This window comes from Rhinatrema bivittatum, unplaced genomic scaffold (genome assembly GCF_901001135.1).
Source record: "Rhinatrema bivittatum unplaced genomic scaffold, aRhiBiv1.1, whole genome shotgun sequence".
Lineage (NCBI taxonomy): Eukaryota > Metazoa > Chordata > Amphibia > Gymnophiona > Rhinatrematidae > Rhinatrema > Rhinatrema bivittatum.
The window spans coordinates 1-17523 of record NW_021820730.1 but is presented as its reverse complement, the minus strand read 5'-3'; the positions used below and the strand labels follow the sequence as shown (position 1 = coordinate 17523).

Below are 17523 nucleotides of genomic sequence, written 5' to 3'. Positions count from 1 at the left end.
TTTTCACCTGCAGTTCAAAAATACCAGAAAAGAGTAGTCTAGTGATGGATAGTTTTTCAATCTCATGGAATCAAGGACTTCTTTATGTATTTCCCACAATTCCTCTCATAGCCAAGATTCAAAAATTAAGAGGAGAAAAGAGCCTAATGATTTTGATGGCCCCTTTTTGGACACATCAAATTTGATTTCATTGCTATCGGTGCTTAGCCGTTCAAAAACCAATAAAGTTGAAAATATTCCCACCCCTGGTTACTCAGTACAATGAGAATCTTTTCCACCTGAACTCGCAATCTTTTCTTTTATATACCACATTGCCTAGATCTTGAAAGGGAATTGGTCCTTTCTATACCTTGCCTATAGACAGTTTGTAAAGTAATTCTAGCATCAAGAAAATATTCCTATAGAACATCTTACAACTTTCAATAGAAAAGATTTTCTGTCTGCATACATAAAAATCAAGATCCCTTTAAGTGTCTTATCCCCTTGAGTGGTTGATTTATTCTGCTTTCTATGGAGAGCACCTGTTGTAGGTTTGCAACTTTGCTTTATTCATATCTGTATAAAGTTGTTACACTAGATTACCTACATTTTTCTCGTTCAAACTTACCTTGCAATCTGAATGGTCAACTGATGTCCTTCATAGCCACATAAGCCTATATACCAGTTCATTGTGACCTGTCAGTTAACCACCTTCTGTGAACCAGAAAGTCAGAAGATGGCATTCAGGGCTTGATTTGGGGTATTATTTAAACCTTTTCCGGCCTAGGCTGGACCCAACTAATAAACAACCCCACTCATAAACTCGGCCAAACCCTCGATTGAGTTGTTTACAACACCTCCTTAGTCTCTCTTGATGCTAATATTGCTGCAGTCCCGTGGTCTGACCATTCGCTCATAACTCTGAAAGGATCCCTTCTATCACATAAAATACATTCAGATGTTACAACAAATCTAATCCATAAAAGAACAAAAATAGACATAGAATCTTTTAGTGACTGCCTTTTCCAACACCTTCCCCTGCGCATAATCCCTGAATCCCAAATAGAGATAGACAATGAATTTGAAAATTGGTTAACTACTGTATTGAATCACTGCAATAGAATAGCCCCTATAAAACTCTGTCCTGTACGATCATGTACCCACGCACTTTTGTACACTTCAGACCTATGGCATCTGAAAATCTTTTAGTGACTGCCTTTTCCAACACCTTCCCCTGCGCATAATCCCTGCGCATAATTCCTCCAGCGTTGCGCAGTCTTGAGCAACGCTGGAGGAAAAATCCCATCGCTGAGCGGAAAAATGCTTATAATCCCTGCCTAAACAAATTAATTACAATAAAACATTTTATGCAAATAAAATATTTGCTGTTAATGGTAACAGTAACATATTATTTAATATTGTGAAATCACCAACTACAATAAAAAATGACCACTCAACCCTCCCCCCCCCATCTGATTCTTTTTGTAATGGTGTTGCATACTATTTCAAAAACAAAATTCAAAATCTCTCATCAAAATTTGATCATTTACCCATTCCAACCCTCACCTGCCTACTCCTGGACTGAATTTTCAAATTTTTCAGTTGACACTACAATTCACATTCTCTCAAAGATTAAAAATTTCCAATAACCCTTACAATTCATGTCCTGGTAAACTCTGAGACATCCATGAATCAATTTCTCCATCTTTAACCTTTAACTCACTTAATCAACTTATCCCTGTCTTCCGGCATCTTCCCAACAAACCTAAAAAAAAACTTCAGTTCTTCCAGTCCCCAAGAAAAAACCCATCAATTCAGCTGTACTAAATAATTACCGTCAAATCGCATCATTAACCATACCAGCCAAAATCATTGAATCTGTTGTTTTACACCAACTGAACAAATATATTGAGGATAATATCTTACACCCAAATTAATACAGTTTCCGGAAAGGTCACAATACGGAAACCTCTTTAATCCGTGGCTTTGATTCTAACGATTATATTCTCATTCTTGACATCTCTGCTGCCTTTGATACCCAAGACCATAATAATCTCTGTACCAATCTCAAAAATATAGGTATCAATGGCAAAGTTCTCAACTGGTTTAGATCTTATATATATCATTGTCCACAATAGATTAATCTAAACAGCATTGCACCGCTTGGTATTTTACCAATTCTGGCATCCCACAGGGATCTGCTCTCTCCGCAGTTCTATTTAATATATGTCTCCTTCCATTATGCCACCTCTTATCAAGTCTCAATATAAATTACAAAATATATGCAGATGACATTCAATTTATCCTCCCATATGACACATTTTGGAAACACACTTTTTCCCTAGCAACCCTCTACTTACAGACAGTCAATACATGGTTAACACATAATCGCCTCACTCTCAACGCAGCAAAAACTGAGATTGTACACTTATCTACTGTCCTTAACTCTGCATGTGCTCCACCCCATGTCTTCATTTTTCATAACCACACCATACCTTTATGCACATTTCATCTGTCATGAAATCAGCATTCTACAAAATTTGCTTATTAAAGAATCTCAAACAGTTACTTTTTCCCAATGATTTCCACTCAGTACTACAATCACTAGTCCTAACATGAATTGATTACTGTAATTCTCTGTACATCGGTCTCCCTGAATACTTGATACAACCTCTTCAACAAATTCAAAACTGTGCCGCCTGACTCCTTACCAATACGTAAAGCCCACATAACTCCTGTACTTAAACAACTTCACTGGTTACCAATTCGACAACAAATTCAATATAAAATCCTGACAATAATTCACTCTTTGCTCCATAATACTTCCTCCATATGGTTATGTTCCACACTTCGACTGTACCAACCACCACGCTATTTTCATTCCTCTGAAAAAAATTATTCTCCAAGTACCCACTATAAAAAACAGCTCGTCTGGATTTAACTAGAAACTGTGCTTTCTCTGTTGCCGGTCCCAAATTATGGAATTCTATACCCAGCCATATCCGTGAACTTATTAACAAGCATGACTTCAAAAAAGCAATAAAAACCTACTTATTTTGTTTTGGCTTTTCCAAACCCCCAGAGTTAATTTCTTGTAAACGACTGTTAAACTGGTTTGTATTTTTTTGTTATTTTCCCACTATTCTTTTTTATATAATTGTCCTTTCTTTATATAATTTTAATTGATTTTGTGTGTGTTAATTTTGTAAACCGCCTAGATCCACCATTGTGAGTATATGCGGTATATAAGAATCTTTTAAATAAAATTAGTAGTGTGGACATTATTAAAGCTCTTTGAATATAAAGCTAGTTTAAACGCTTTTTTGACAATCCGGGCCGGATAGCCTCTCTGAAGGAATCTATCAGTAATGTATTTGGATTGTATCACAAATTCAGACCTGGATGAGCAAAGTCTACGCAGACGTAGAAATTGGCCCGTTGGAATATTATTGCGGAGTGCCCTCGGATGACAGCTGGAGTATGTCAATAATGTGTTACGGTCAGTGTCCTTCCGATACAAGGTGGTCACAAAATGATCCTCTGCCACTGAAATAAGTATATCCAAAAATGAAATTTCCAATGGATGGATACAGAAGTTGAATTGTAAATGAGGATTAAGGGAGTTGACCCAGTCCACAAACATATAAAACTGAATATCAGTACCAACCCATAATAAAAACACATCATCTATGAATCGGAGCCACAGGTATATGAAAGGTGACCACTCTGAAGGGTAGATTAACGAGGTCTTGAAATGGTCCATATACAGACATGCTAGGCTGGGGGCCATAGTGGCCCCCATTGCAGTGCCTTTAATCTGCTGGTAGTATTTATTGAAACTAAAAAAAATTTTTGTAAGTGCCAATTTTGAAATTTCTAACAAAAAAGATGTGGGGACTCGGTGGGGTACTGGGCGTGAGTCTAACACATTTTCTATAACCCGTAGGGCATCCGCTTGGGGAATGTTAGAATATAAGGAAATGACGTCTAGAGTAACAAAAAAGAATTTCTCCGATGGTACTCTTAGTTCGGACAAGATGGAGATCAGGTGCGATGAATCTCACATTTATTTATTTATTTATTTATTATTTTTGTTATACCGAGTTTCATGATAGGGATCACATCAACCCGGTTTACAAATAACAATGTGTGCAAAGTATAGCGTAACGTAATAAATATTTCCAATACAAATTTGAACTTTAAATACAGAGAATCAATTAAAAGGTGTGAGAAAGTTACAATATAACAGGGAAAATTAACTTGGAACTGGAAGAGGGGAGAGGTTAAACAATGCAATATTTACATTTAACACAATTAAAGTGATAGTGCAGCAGAGTAAGTAAATAAGCCTATTTGCATGAATGTGAAGGTACATAAATATGAGCGGTAATATAAACAAGAGAATCAATATGACACAGTAGAGTATGGTGATGATATGATAAGATCTAATGTGTGGCACAAATGGTTTTAGAAAGATGTCCACAAATTTGGATAAAGGCTCTAATAAAGAGCCTATACCGGAAACGATAGGGCGGCCAGGGGGGTGATTTAAAGTTTTATGGATTTTGGGGAGGGTATAAAAAACCGGCATAATCGGGTGTGTTACCAAACATTTACCTTCCCTATTGGTAATGATGTTACAGTCAAGTGCCCCTTGAACCAACGTTTTTATTTCCCTCAAAAGCTGGTCAGTGGGGTCTTCAGTCAATAATGTGTAGAAAGAAGAGTCATTCAATTGCCGTAATACTTCAGTTTCATATGCTGTCCTGTCTAAAATAACAATCCCGCCCCCCTTGTCCGCAGGTTTTATCACAATGGAGTCATCATTGGCTAAGTTACTAATAGCAATGGCTTCCTGTCTTGACAAATAATATCGGATATACTGTTGTCTAGATGCCAACATTTGAGCATCTCTTCTAACCAAACATTCAAAGGCTTCTACGAGTGGGTCCACTGGCCCGGGAGGCATCCACCGAGATTTTTTAGAAATTACCGACACATCTGGAAGAGAAGGAAAATTAGTGAAAAATAGTTTCAGTTTAAGTGTACGCAAGAAACGATGCAGATGTACCTGTACATCAAAAGAGTCACATTTCTTAGTTGGAACAAAGGATAATCCTTTATGTAAAACCCCCCGTTCACTGTCCGTTAGCTGGCGTGCAGACAGGTTGAAAACAGTTTCAGGGACTACTGCCATGGATCCGGAGGAGGACGAGGTGTTCGTGTAGTTTTCTGAAATGACTGGACCGGACGAGATCGCGTGCTGCGAGTTTCCCGGGATGTCTGACCAGAGTCTAAAAAAGAAGCCGCAATAGAGGCATATCGTGCAGAGGAGGGAGCAGATGGTAATGAAGAGTCTTCCGGGGCCGGCATTGGAAAATTGCGGTTTCTTCGGCCTTGCCCACGGCCACGTTGTATCTCTTCTCCCGATGAATCTTCTGAGGACGAGGTGTCCTGTGCAAACGTTACCTTCTTCTGTGGCTTCTTTTGCATCCATTTATATACGTAACCAGTCCTGTAATCAGGCTTGTCACGTTGAAATTTGCTGTATTTCACAGCTTTCAAATCACTACGGAATTTCGTGAGGTTCTCCTGAAACTCCTTATGCTGTTGGTCAAAAACTTGTACTGTGGCGGAATGTTTAATCAACTCCAATTTCTGTGTTAGTTCCTCCTGTAGGGACTCCAGTAGATCCTTGTTAGTCTCAATAATCAGCACCATCAGGTCCAAAGAACATTTATTTAAAATCTGATTCCAGCGAGTGAGGAAGGAAGAGTTTTCAGTGTGGAGGCGAGGCTCTTTTTGTATGCGGAGGCCTCTCGGAATTCGTCTTACACGGCAGTATTCTATGAGTGTAGACGAGTGAAGTTCAGCCCGTGTCAGGCGTTTTTGGACATTTATAACATCAGTCCATGAAGTCACAGAAAGCGGTTCTGTAGATGAATCAGCGAAAAACGGGACCTCTGTAAGCACCGCATTCACCGCTGCCTCAGAATAACTAAAAGTCTGATCATCAGTAGCCATTTAATGCTTCAATAAATAAGGTATACAACCAAACAAGACCCGAAGCAAAATCCTTGCACATAAGCAAGTGTCCAACAACAATGGTGCAGGAACAAATCTTCTATTCCACAGTGTTCTCAATATTTTATATCTTTATTAATTTCAAAGAAATATATACGGCAACTCCAAAGGTAAATCACGGTAAATTTCTACAGGTTCCCCTGTAGACCTGTAGAAATTTACCTTGATTTACCTTTGGAGTTGCCGTATATATTTCTTTGAAATTAATAAAGATATAAAATATTGAGAACACTGTGGAATAGAAGATTTGTTCCTGCACCATTGTTGTTGGGTAATTGAAGTCTCCCATTATTACTGCACTAGCTTCCCTAATTTCTCTTAGCATTTCACTCTCTGTCTCACCATCTTGACCAGGTGGACGGTAGTATACCCCTATTACTATAGTCTTCCCCGACACACAAGGGATTTCTACCCATAAAGATTCAATTTTGTATTTAGTCTCGTGCAGGATGTTTATCCTGTTGGACTCTATGCCATCCCAGACATAAAGCGCCACACCGCCTCCCGAGTGCTCCTCTCTGTCATTGCGATATAATTTGTACCCCGGTATAGCACTGTCCTATTGGTTGTCCTCTTTCCACCATGTCTCTGAGATGCCAATTAAGTCTGTCATCATTCACTGCTATACATTCTAATTCTCCCATCTTACTTCTTAGACTTCTGGCATTAGCATACAAACTTTTCAAAGTTAGTTTTTTGTTTGTATTTTCATTCTGCTTTTTAATTGATAGGGATAAGTTAGAATTTTTTAGCTCAGGTGAGTTTTTAGTTACAGGCACTTGGACTACTTTTCTAATTATTGGAACCTCACTGTCGGGATGCCCTAATTCTAATGCATCATTAGTATCCTTTAAAGATACCTCTCTCCGACCTATGCGCTGCTGAGCGACTGTCTGCTTTCCCCTTTGTTCTAGTTTAAAAGCTGCTCTATCTCCTTTTTTTTATATTTAGCACAAACTATCAATAACCATATAAGCGGTAAAGTTACATTCTGTATTCTTTATTTTATATTTTATATATTGTTCTACATATTTATTTTATATAATACTAGCCATTAAGCCCGTAACAACGGGCTACATTTAAAAAAATGTTTTCGGTCCATTTCCTTCCCACTCCCTCCCCCTCATTCTCCCTCCCGCCCTCTAGTCTCCCTCCCCCCTCCCCTCACCTCACTCTGTCCTCCCTCCCTCCCACCTCTCCCCTCTATTCTCCCTCCTCTCACCTTCCCCCCTCTCCTCCCTCCCCCTCCCCTCACTCTCTCCTCCCTCCCCTCACTCTCTCATTCCCCTCCCTTTTCAGCTCATCCACAACCGATAACGGGGGCTGTCCCTCCCTCCCTCATGCGCGCCGCCACTACTGCTCCTCGTTGCCGCTGCTACTGCTCCTCCCGCTCCTGCTCGTTGTTGCCGCTGCCGCCGGCGCATTTAAAAACATTTTTCGGTCCATTTCCTTCCCACTCCCTCCCCCTCATTCTCCCTCTCTCCCTCTAGTCTCCCTCCCCTCCCCCTCACTCTCTCCTCCCTCCCTCCCTCCCTCCCCCCTCTATTCTCCCTCCCTCTCACCTTCCCCCCTCCCTCTCCTCACTCTCTCCTCCATCCCCCTCCCCTCAGCTCACTCTCTCCTGCCTCCCCCCTCCCCTCACTCTCTCCTCCCCTCCCCTCAGCTCACTCACTCCCCCTCTCTCATTCCCCTCCCCTTTCAGCTCATCCACAACCAGCAGATGGGGGCTGTCCGTCCCTCCCTCCCTCCCTCCCTCCCTCGTGTGCCGCCACCGCTCCTGCTCGTCGTCGCCGCTGATACTGCTCCTCCCGCTCCTGCTCGCTGCCGCTCCTGCTCCTAGCGACCCAGCGCCATTTTTTTTTTCGGGCACTCTGGCCGACGTGCTCGCCCGCTTATGCGCGGTAGAGCTGCTCTCTACTGCGCAATTTGCGGCACGTCGGTCAGGGCTCCCTTATTTAGTAGATTGTCATAACATATATCATTTAACTGTTCTTCTTACCATTGTTATTCCATATATTTACTGTTATTGTTCCATATATTTACTGTAACTCAACTGTTCCTCTCTCCTTACTCTCTTCCAACCTCCAAGTTCCTGTAACCCTTATTCTTTGTAACTTACTACTTACCACTTCCCTTAACTCTGACGATGGCTCTCTAGCTATGATTATTGTTGAGTTAAACTCCCATGTTTGATGTGAACCGATGTGATATGACATGTCATGAATGTCGGTATAGAAAAGAATTAAATAAATAAAAAAGGATTCTGTGTGCAGGGAAAAAAGCGCATACAAATGCGCTTACTGACCCGCGGTTTTTCCTGCATGAATGCATGCTAACGGCATGCAAAGGAGGCAATTATCTAATCATAGGCAATGCAGGGAGCAGTGATAATGCTAGTGTGGATTTTTTAATGCAGGTTTTTTTTTTTTTTTTTTTTTTTAAACTACCACGGTCAGGGCACGAGTTAAGTATCCTGACCGTGGTGGCGTGAAAAGCACCTAGCTAAGCGCCTATGTCGGTGTCCTAGTAGCCAGCTTAGGTAGACGGTTTTCTGGGCTCCCAAATGGCCAGCATCGCTAGGCACTTTTCTCGGTGTCTGAGCTGCCAGTTTCGTGACCAGCTGAGTGCCTATCTCAGCACCCGAGCAGCCAGATTCATGGCCAGAAGAGCGCCTAGCTCAGCACCCGAGTGGCAAGATTGGCAATTAGCTAGGCACCTTTCTGGTCACTTGGGCACCCAGAAAGGCTTCTAGCTAAGCTTGCTGGTTGGGAACTGAGATAGGCACTCAGCTAGGTGCTTTTCATAAGAACATAAGAAATTGCCATGCTGGGTCAGACCAAGGGTCCATCAAGCCCAGCATCCTGTTTCCAACAGAGGCCAAACCAGGCAACTAGAAACTTGGCAATTACCCAAACACTAAGAAGATCCCATGCTACTAATGCAATTAATAGCAGTGGCTATTCCCTAAGTAAACTTGATTAATAGCAGTTAATGGACTTCTCCTCCAAGAACTTATCCAAACCTTTTTTGAACCCAGCTGCACTAACCACATCCTCTGGCAACAAATTCCAGAGCTTTATTGTGCATTGAGTGAAAAAGAATTTTCTCCGATTAGTCTTAAATGTGCTACTTGCTAACTTTTCAGGGTGCTCAGGTGCCTAGCTAAGCAGGACTCTGGCCGCTCGGGCATTGAGGTAGGCGGTCAGCTGGATGCGAATCTGGGTGCTGAGTACCTGTCTCGCTGCCATGCAATATTACCACCCATGAAAATAATTCTCTTTTTTTCTTCAGCACAGAGTTATTCAGAAAATTAAAAATACATTCCAGGATCATACTTTCACTAATAGGGAGACTCGCTTGCTCGCTTTTATGTGTGGATTATTGGCGTGGCTTTTCAGCGTGGATGCAGCCACTTATTACATTGGGCCTAACTGCACTTAGGTATGCACATTTCTTCGTGTGTACGCGGATTTCTGTGCACAAATCATTTGCATAATTTTTTATTTTTTTTTACTATCCCATGGAAACGGCAGCTTCAGCCCCGCGCGGTGATCAAAACTCGCGCTCATAAATAGTGCCTGTTTTGTCGCAGGTCTTATTACATCGGCCCCCTAGTGAGTTAGCGCAGAGAAATTTTACGGCATTCAAGAAAAACTCAAAACATGGCTGTTCAAACTGGCTTATAAAAGTAATGCAAACTAAGAGAATTATCAGAAATATGGCAATGTAGAGAGAGAGAACTAATTGAAAAATGCTATTTTGTATTGTATTAGCTTTTAACTAAGAAATCCAGAAAAGTTAGAGACTTTGTTTTAAATTGTTATATTACTAACTTTTTTATGTAAACTGATTGTTCACTAATTGATTTTATTATTTTGACATGTTTTTAAGTTTTTGCTGTAAACCGCTGTGATTGATAATAGAATGACGGTATACAAATATAACAAATAAACCCCTTGCTAGCTTGGGACTTAAGGAAGACTGGGACAGTTAGCTGTGCTGGTCCTTTAAGGTGTTCTGAGGGAGTTTCTTATATTCTCCCTCACAGGTACAGAATGATATTCTACTTGCGGTCATATTTCTACAGGTGACAAATGGGAAATATCTTTAGCACCATGGGAAATGATAGGGCAAGAAAAGGTAAAGACCAGAGGTAAAACAGTGTAGGTGGTCAAGCTAACAGGTAATATTGTTAGCTAGTGTAGTGTAGGTAGGGGCACCTGAAATACAGTAACATGTAGTAACACATTTTCTGTTTCTCCAATACCCTTTTCTCTTTTAGTTGTTTCCCTCGGCTTTGCTTATTTTTTTGGTGTTCCCTTTCACACTGAAAGTTGTTGCACTATCATGCCAGCAAGTGCAGGGAGTACTTCTATTAAGTACTGCTGTTACCACTTTCTCCTGCTGCCGATTGGAGAGAATAACTCTTGTTGATAACCGGAAGGGGCAGTAGAGAGGAGGTGGAGAGGTAGTTTCTGTGGAAAGCGTTCTCTCTGTAGTCTTTTGAAAGTATGAGGCACCAGCAAGTCCTCTTCATATTTCTGGTCACCATTGGTAACCATAAAGTTTTCTCTTAGTAAACAGTATTAGTCTGTAAGCTGCATTTTTTAAGTTTGTTTATTTGATTTATATTCCACTTTTTGGCACTCTAAAGCAGATTACATTCAGGTACTGTAGGTGTTTCTCTATCCTTAGAGGGCTCACACTCTGTTTGTACCTGAGCTAATGGAGGATGACATGACTTGCCCAAGGTCACAAGAAGCGGCAGTGGGATTTTCCCTGGTTCATAGCTAACTGCTCTAACCATTAGACTAGTCCTCCATTTCTTTTTGGATGCATTGACATACGAAAAGAAAGCAACTTATCTTTGCATCTAACTTATGGAATTTTTTCTGAGTTTGTACCATGATTGTAGGAGTGGGTGTAAGGAGCATGGGGGCAGGCCTGGAGATTTGAGTTTTACTTTATTGTAAAGTTTAAATCACCCCCCCTCCCCTATGCTAGAATATTCCTACATTGCTATCATTTGTTTTTGTTTTTTCATAAAGCCTAATGATGGCAAAAACGTATTTTGATCCAAATTGGACAGCGCAAACTTGCTAACAATGATCTTAACTATAATTTGTATATGCTGAATAATACAATGCACTGCAGTTTTATATAGAATATTTTATAGAAAACAATTACAAAACACAGTATTGTTACAAATATAGTAACATTGTAATTCAGTTAAGTAGAAATGAAAAAATGTACAGTGGAATTGGGAGAGAAAATACTTATCAAACTCCTCAAAAACTGGGATCAGCTTGGAAATAAATGCCTGGATGTCAAAAGGATTTTCTTATTTAACTTTGACTTCAGGTGTCAAATGGGTTAGCTGACAACTCATCCAGTGAGAAACATGAAAGGCTACTTTTTAGAGAAACATATTTTTAAAGACTTAGCTTGTGACATACGTGCAGCATTTGATCTTTGTAACAACAATGCATGGTTTTGTTTGTGTCTCTAATAACAGGGCGTTGACTCTGGGAGGAGGATTGCCTCATCTGGAACACCTTAATCTTTCTGGTTGTCTTATTGTAACTGGAGCAGGCCTGCAGGATTTGGTTTCAGCATGTCCTTCTCTAAATGATGAACACTTCTACTACTGTGACAATATTAATGGTAATGCCTTATTATGGAATGTGCTGTTTGGGCAATATTTTTTAATAGTGGATGGTTCTATGCCTCATTTCTTCTTAAAAATACTTTATCAGTTTATTACAAGTTCATTTCTGGTTCATAAGGCAACTTAGTTATATTACACATGTCTAATTGCTAAAGGCCTAAAACAGTCTGTTCTCTGTTACGTTTGATTTTGGAATTTGTAGTTCAGTCTTTCTAAATTTTTTTTATCTGATTTTAAATTCATTATTTTTATTTTATATATTTAAAAGGGTTTATATACCGCTTTTATAACTAGAATGTTCGGTCAGAATGGTTTACATATAAAAATATACATAATTAAAAATTGAAACATAAAAACGCAACAAAAATCTTAAATGAGATAAACTATTTAAATTGGAAAAACCTGAGGAGCGGGTCAGAGGAGGAGGGTCAGTGATGGGATCTATTGAGAAGTAGGGAGGGAGCTGAAGGCTTTGGAGAATAAGGTCTTTAAGTTTTGTTTTTTTTTGTTTTTTTTAAATCTCTGTGTGATACTATTTACCTTAACTGGTCAGTTAGTAAATTCCAGACTAAGCGGCCTGCAACGGAGAATGTGTGTCGTGTTGTGATGTCTAGTATGGCAAGGCAGATAAATGGGACTTCAAGGAGAGCTTTGTGCAAAGAGCGTAGTTGTCTGCTGGATTGATAAATACGAAGAAATGTGCATAGCCACGTTGAAGAGTCATTATGAATTAGGTTATGTATAACAAACAGGATTTTGTATTGTATTCTATATTTGACTGGAAGCCAGTGAGGCGAGTGTAGAACTGGGGATGTGTGTTCTTTCCTGGAGGTGCCTGTCAGGATGTGTGCAGCTTTGTTTTGAATTGGTGTAATGCATTGTCAGGGAGACCAAGATAGAGGGGAGGGCATTGCAGTAATGAATTCCTGTAAGATTGAGGGATTGGAGAACAGTATGGAAGTTGTTGGGAAATAGCAAAGGATGGAGACGTTTTAACATGTGAAGTTTGTAAATAATTTCTTACTGTGGCAGAGATTTGATGGGATATAGATAATCGTGAATTGATAATTACTCCCAAGATTTCGAGCTTTAGACCCAATGAGAATTGGTACATCATCTAAGAGTAATTGAGGGGGAGGACTACAGGTAGAGTGAGGGATGGTTGATAAGTGCAGGATTTCAGTTTTGGCAGTGTTTAATTTAAGATGGTGGTGGGATAACCATGAATTGATTGTTTTGATATAGAGACATACAGTTGCAAGAGTATTTGACAATGATATGGAATATGGTATGAAAAACTGGATATCATCTGCATAAATTTTGAATTGGATATTGAGATTGGTGAGAAGATGACAGAGAAGTGTAGCGACGCAGGGAAAGGAGAGACACGTCAGACAGGATTCTTATGGGGCCATCATCCTCTGATCATCATCTGATCCCAGTCTGAGGATGTTGTTTTTATTATATCGAGTTACAGAATTCCACAGCATCTACTATACAGTATATGATTGGTTAATATGTCCTACATGCTGCATGCATGCCTACGTTGTCTGCGTGCATGCCTACGTTGCTATGGCTACAATCTATCATGCTGTGCCGGTTTCTGTGTCAAGCAAGCATACTGTATCTAGGGCAAGAGGCTAAGAGTAAAGTCTGTAAAAACAAGAGCTTAAGAAATGCAGACTCTGTGTCTGTTCAGAACGAGATAAGCAAAATACTGAGAATGTTTGTTTATGCAAACTCAGCAAAAAGTGCTAATGTAGGCCTTTCAGTGAGGAGTGCTGATGCAGGCCCTTCAGCTTCCGTGGTTTGCCAACAGAAGAGAAAAGGCTTGCATATCAACAGAGAAGTATTAGATATATGTTGAACAAGATGGACGAGAAGAGCCTTGAGGTACACCAGAATTTATTTTTCTTGACATCCTCTATCCTACTTTTAAAGCCTGAATATAAGCCTCTTTTTTTCTTTGACAGGCAAGTACAATGAGCCACACTGCCTCATGTGACCTACTTTGTTGGGTTGGAGTGCTTTTCATTGCTTCTTCGGACTGTTTTTAAGCTTTTGTGGGGATTTCCTGTGCAGGGCAGGACCCATTCCTCCTCAGCTTGATTTGTACATATTGCAGTAGGATATCCCCTCCAAGCCAAAGGTGCTGCCATGTTGGTTGTTTATTCAGATGATGTGACTTGTCAGCAATTTGATATTTTACAGTCAGGTTTTTCTTGTTTTATCTCTTTTAGCTCACTAGTTAAGATGTTTGGAAAATGTCCTGTTTTTCTGCTCATGATACAAGGGTATTTGACCTAAAGTCCCTATGATACTTGGCCACTCAGGGACTCCAGGACTAAATAAAGGCCACAGAAAACTCAATTTGTGGTTCTCCAGTTAGATAAAAGGCGTACCCTTTCAGATTCCACAGTCGGGTCCCAGATGAATCAGACCTAGGCTTGGGAGCTCTCCTGGATAAACTCTACCCATGGTGCTTGGTCCTTCCAAGACCAAAGATGCTACATTGACCACTTGGAGATTAGTCTATACTGAATGCACTAAAGGCTTTCAGAAATTGATGATCAGCAGAATTGTCCTAGTTCAGGCTGGCAGCAAGGTGGTCACATATTAATTGAACAAGGTGGGAGAAATGGGTTCCACCTCATATGTCAAGAAATGGGATACAGCTAGCTCTCTTCGGATTTGATTACATATTCCTAAGGGTCACATACCTGATGGGAAAGGAAAGCAACATAGCAAAGTTGATACCTTCTAGATCCCCATGAGTGGACCCCAGATTAGTCTGTTTGCTGAAAGAATCTGCTTTGAGTTAGAACTATAAGAGGTGGCTTTGTTTGCAGTCTTAATGTACAGAAAGGTATCAATCTTCCACTTCAGGAGGAGATCAGAAGGCAGGCGAACAGCAGAGGCTTATTCCTTTTACTGGGGGAAAAGTCTGCTGTATGGGTGTTCTGTCATACCTCTGCTAGCCAAAAACTTGGTAAAACTCAGAAGGGACAGGGGATCCATAATGTTCATAGTACTGTTTTGGCCGAGACAGATGTGGTTCCCTCTTCTCCTGGAAATGTCCACTGTAGTGTCCAGTAGGCTAGGAGCCCAGTCTTAGCTGACAAATCATGATTATAGTGACCTGCAATAAGTTCTATTAACAAAACTGACTAAGCAGAGCTTGGGGAATCCATGGAGAAGCCATGGGGAAAAGCCCTTAGTAAAGGCTCTTTGGGATAATGTCCATTCAGATAATCTCAGACATCCCAAATCCATCTGGGTAACTTGGTCGTTTTCTCTAGTCTCTCTTGAATATTCAGTTCTATAAGGGTCCAGCATTGATCCGGATTGGATATTGCTACCTCTTATGGATATTGCCACCTGTTATGGATATACAGGATTGGTGGTATGCAAATGATGTCTGGGCACCAATGCATATGAATATTCTCATGCTCATTAGCATCCATCAGTTAAACAAGTATTAAAACAATATCCATTTCATAGCTGGTATCATGCAGGATACAAAGTTTCTTCGTTGGGGACCAAAATTGTTCTATCATTTGGGAGGTGATGACAATTCTCTGATATGAAGAAACGGTCTTTTCTCCTTTGTGTAAAATAGTTTCATATAAAGTTGCCAAAAATATTGCATAACTGAAAAACTTCATGTCTGCATTGCTTAAGCCTGCACATTTACTCAGACTGTATAGCACTAGCCCTCAGGTTCATAAAGTACATCCTCTTTAGGTCCACTGGCATTTTCCCTACAGTGCTATTGATTCCTTACATATAATCATGTACCCAAGGACTTTTTATAATTTTTAAATGTGAATCTTAAAAGTGAAGAAAATCTTATAAAATTCATACCCAGGTTAATTAATTTTAACAAAACATTGCTGAGAAGGCAGCCCTAAGAGCCAATTCTAATGTGAATTTTAAAAAGAAGAATCCATATCCAAACTAATAAATGTTAAAAAGAAATGCTTCCCACTCAGAAGGCAGCCAACAGACCTGGCATTGGCACTGTTTTGGCACTCTCATACCTGCATTAGTGGTCAGATTAACTTTTGTTGCTCCTTTTAGCTTGTAAAATGTCTGTTCTAGTAATTTGTACAGTGATGATAAAAGATTGTAAATGGAATGCACATCTCGTTAGTGTTAATCTAGTACAGGGGTGGACATCATAGTGCAAGAATGCTTAGTTCTTGTTAGGTTAGAAGAATCAGCTGGTTTTTATGCTTGCAGCATGCCTGGCAAACATAAAAAAGGCTGGGAGGAGTTACACCCAGCAGCATTGTTTCTGTTTCAAGAATATCCAACAAGAAACTTGAATGTGAAGATTTAAGTCACCTGCAGAATCTTCTTATTGGCATGAAAATAAACTGATGTATAGCCCAAGGGAGAAATGGGAATCTCCATAGTCTGAAGGCAGCCAGGCAATGGATCAAAGGATTTTCTGAGGACAAGCAGGACTTTTAGTCCTCAAACATGGGTGGCATCATCAGATGGCGCCTTGATGCATAAAACTTGTCAAAGTTTCTAGAACTTTGACTAAACACACTGAGTATGCCCAGCATGCCCTATACTACACATCCATGCAGGGTCCCTCTCCAGTCTCTCTTTTCCATGGAGTTGTAAGCCTCGCAGTGTGAGTGAACTTACTTTTGGCTGGTTTTGCCTTATGGAAAGCTTTTTCTTTGTCTCATGGTTTTTTGCAGATTTTTCGTGTATTCCCATACTGTTCCTAGTCGAGGTTTTTGGTTATTCTGGTAAGTTTCCTTTCGAGGTCGATTCCCAGTGGTAGCGGTGCCTCTGTGCCCACCAGCCATCGACGCCCGCTGTCATCTTTTTTGATTTGTGCCCCTTTTGCTTTGTCTGACATGGCCACATTCGGTTTTTGGAGATGTATGCAGTGCCCGATGACCATGTGCATCACTGATCCGCATGAAATATGTGCTTCTGCCTGGGGGCATCACATGACATCTGGGATTGCTGCTGAAGCACCCAGATGACCCCAAAGGAACATCTGCTTTGACTTGACAAGATGGAACAGCTCTTTCAGTTGAAGTCTGAACTAGCAGCAGCATCGAAGGATCAAGGAGCCGCACCGATGGACGCAGAGCAATCAAAATCAGTGAGACCGTCTGTTCTGTTGGTGCTGTTGGCAGATAGGGGCGACGAAGACCAACCACAGTCTATCCCTTCCAGGCAGAGGATGAGGACCCCTATGACCCTGGGGGGATGATGCTTTGGAGTCCTCTTCCGAGGGTCTCCCAAAAGACTATTCTCCTCTAGAGGAGCAAAGAAAGACTCTGCCTGAGGGCTTGACCTTCGCAGGGTACATGAAGCTGATGATGGAAGCCATCCCATTTCAGTTATTAATGGAGGAGGATGGCACAAAAGTGCTTGAGATCCTCCAGTTTGTGGAGCCTCCTAAGGATATCGTGGCGGTCCTGGTGCACAAGCTCCTTAAGGAGCTGCTGCCCCACCTGTCAGTGGTGGCCGAATCCGCCCGTGAGAGCAGAAATACACAATAAGCAGCCAGATGTCCAATCTGTGAAAATTTGTGTAGAATCAATATATGCAATGAGCCAGACTCCAGCTGAGTTTCGCCCTCTTTCAATAGGGCTGCATCAGGGGTATTGCATAGTGAATGCTAATCTTCATCAAAATGTTGTAAAGTTAACCTATGAACGGTACAACATTTAGAAACCGACACTATGTCCAGCAGCACTTTCAGCAGATAAAATGCTCCGGATTTCAGCAGTGCAAAGTCACTGCGATCTATTCAGAAC

At 40.7% G+C, this 17523-nt stretch overlaps 1 protein-coding gene across 3 annotated transcripts in view; it reads left to right on the top strand.

Moving 5' to 3' along the window:
- The window catches only part of LOC115082041 (F-box/LRR-repeat protein 5-like), a 194891-nt gene extending 183018 nt beyond the window's left edge, over window positions 1-11873 (top strand). The window contains exons 10-11 of one of the 3 annotated variants that reach the window (XM_029586305.1): window positions 3926-4027; window positions 11579-11873. In XM_029586305.1, the coding sequence (XP_029442165.1) occupies window positions 3926-4027; window positions 11579-11858 (382 nt within the window). In that variant the 3' untranslated portion in view covers window positions 11859-11873. The remainder of the gene's footprint in view (window positions 1-3925; window positions 4028-11578) is intronic. The other 2 variants (XR_003854059.1, XM_029586306.1) reach the window with 2 other exon arrangements.
- Window positions 11874-17523: the final 5650 nt, after the last annotated feature.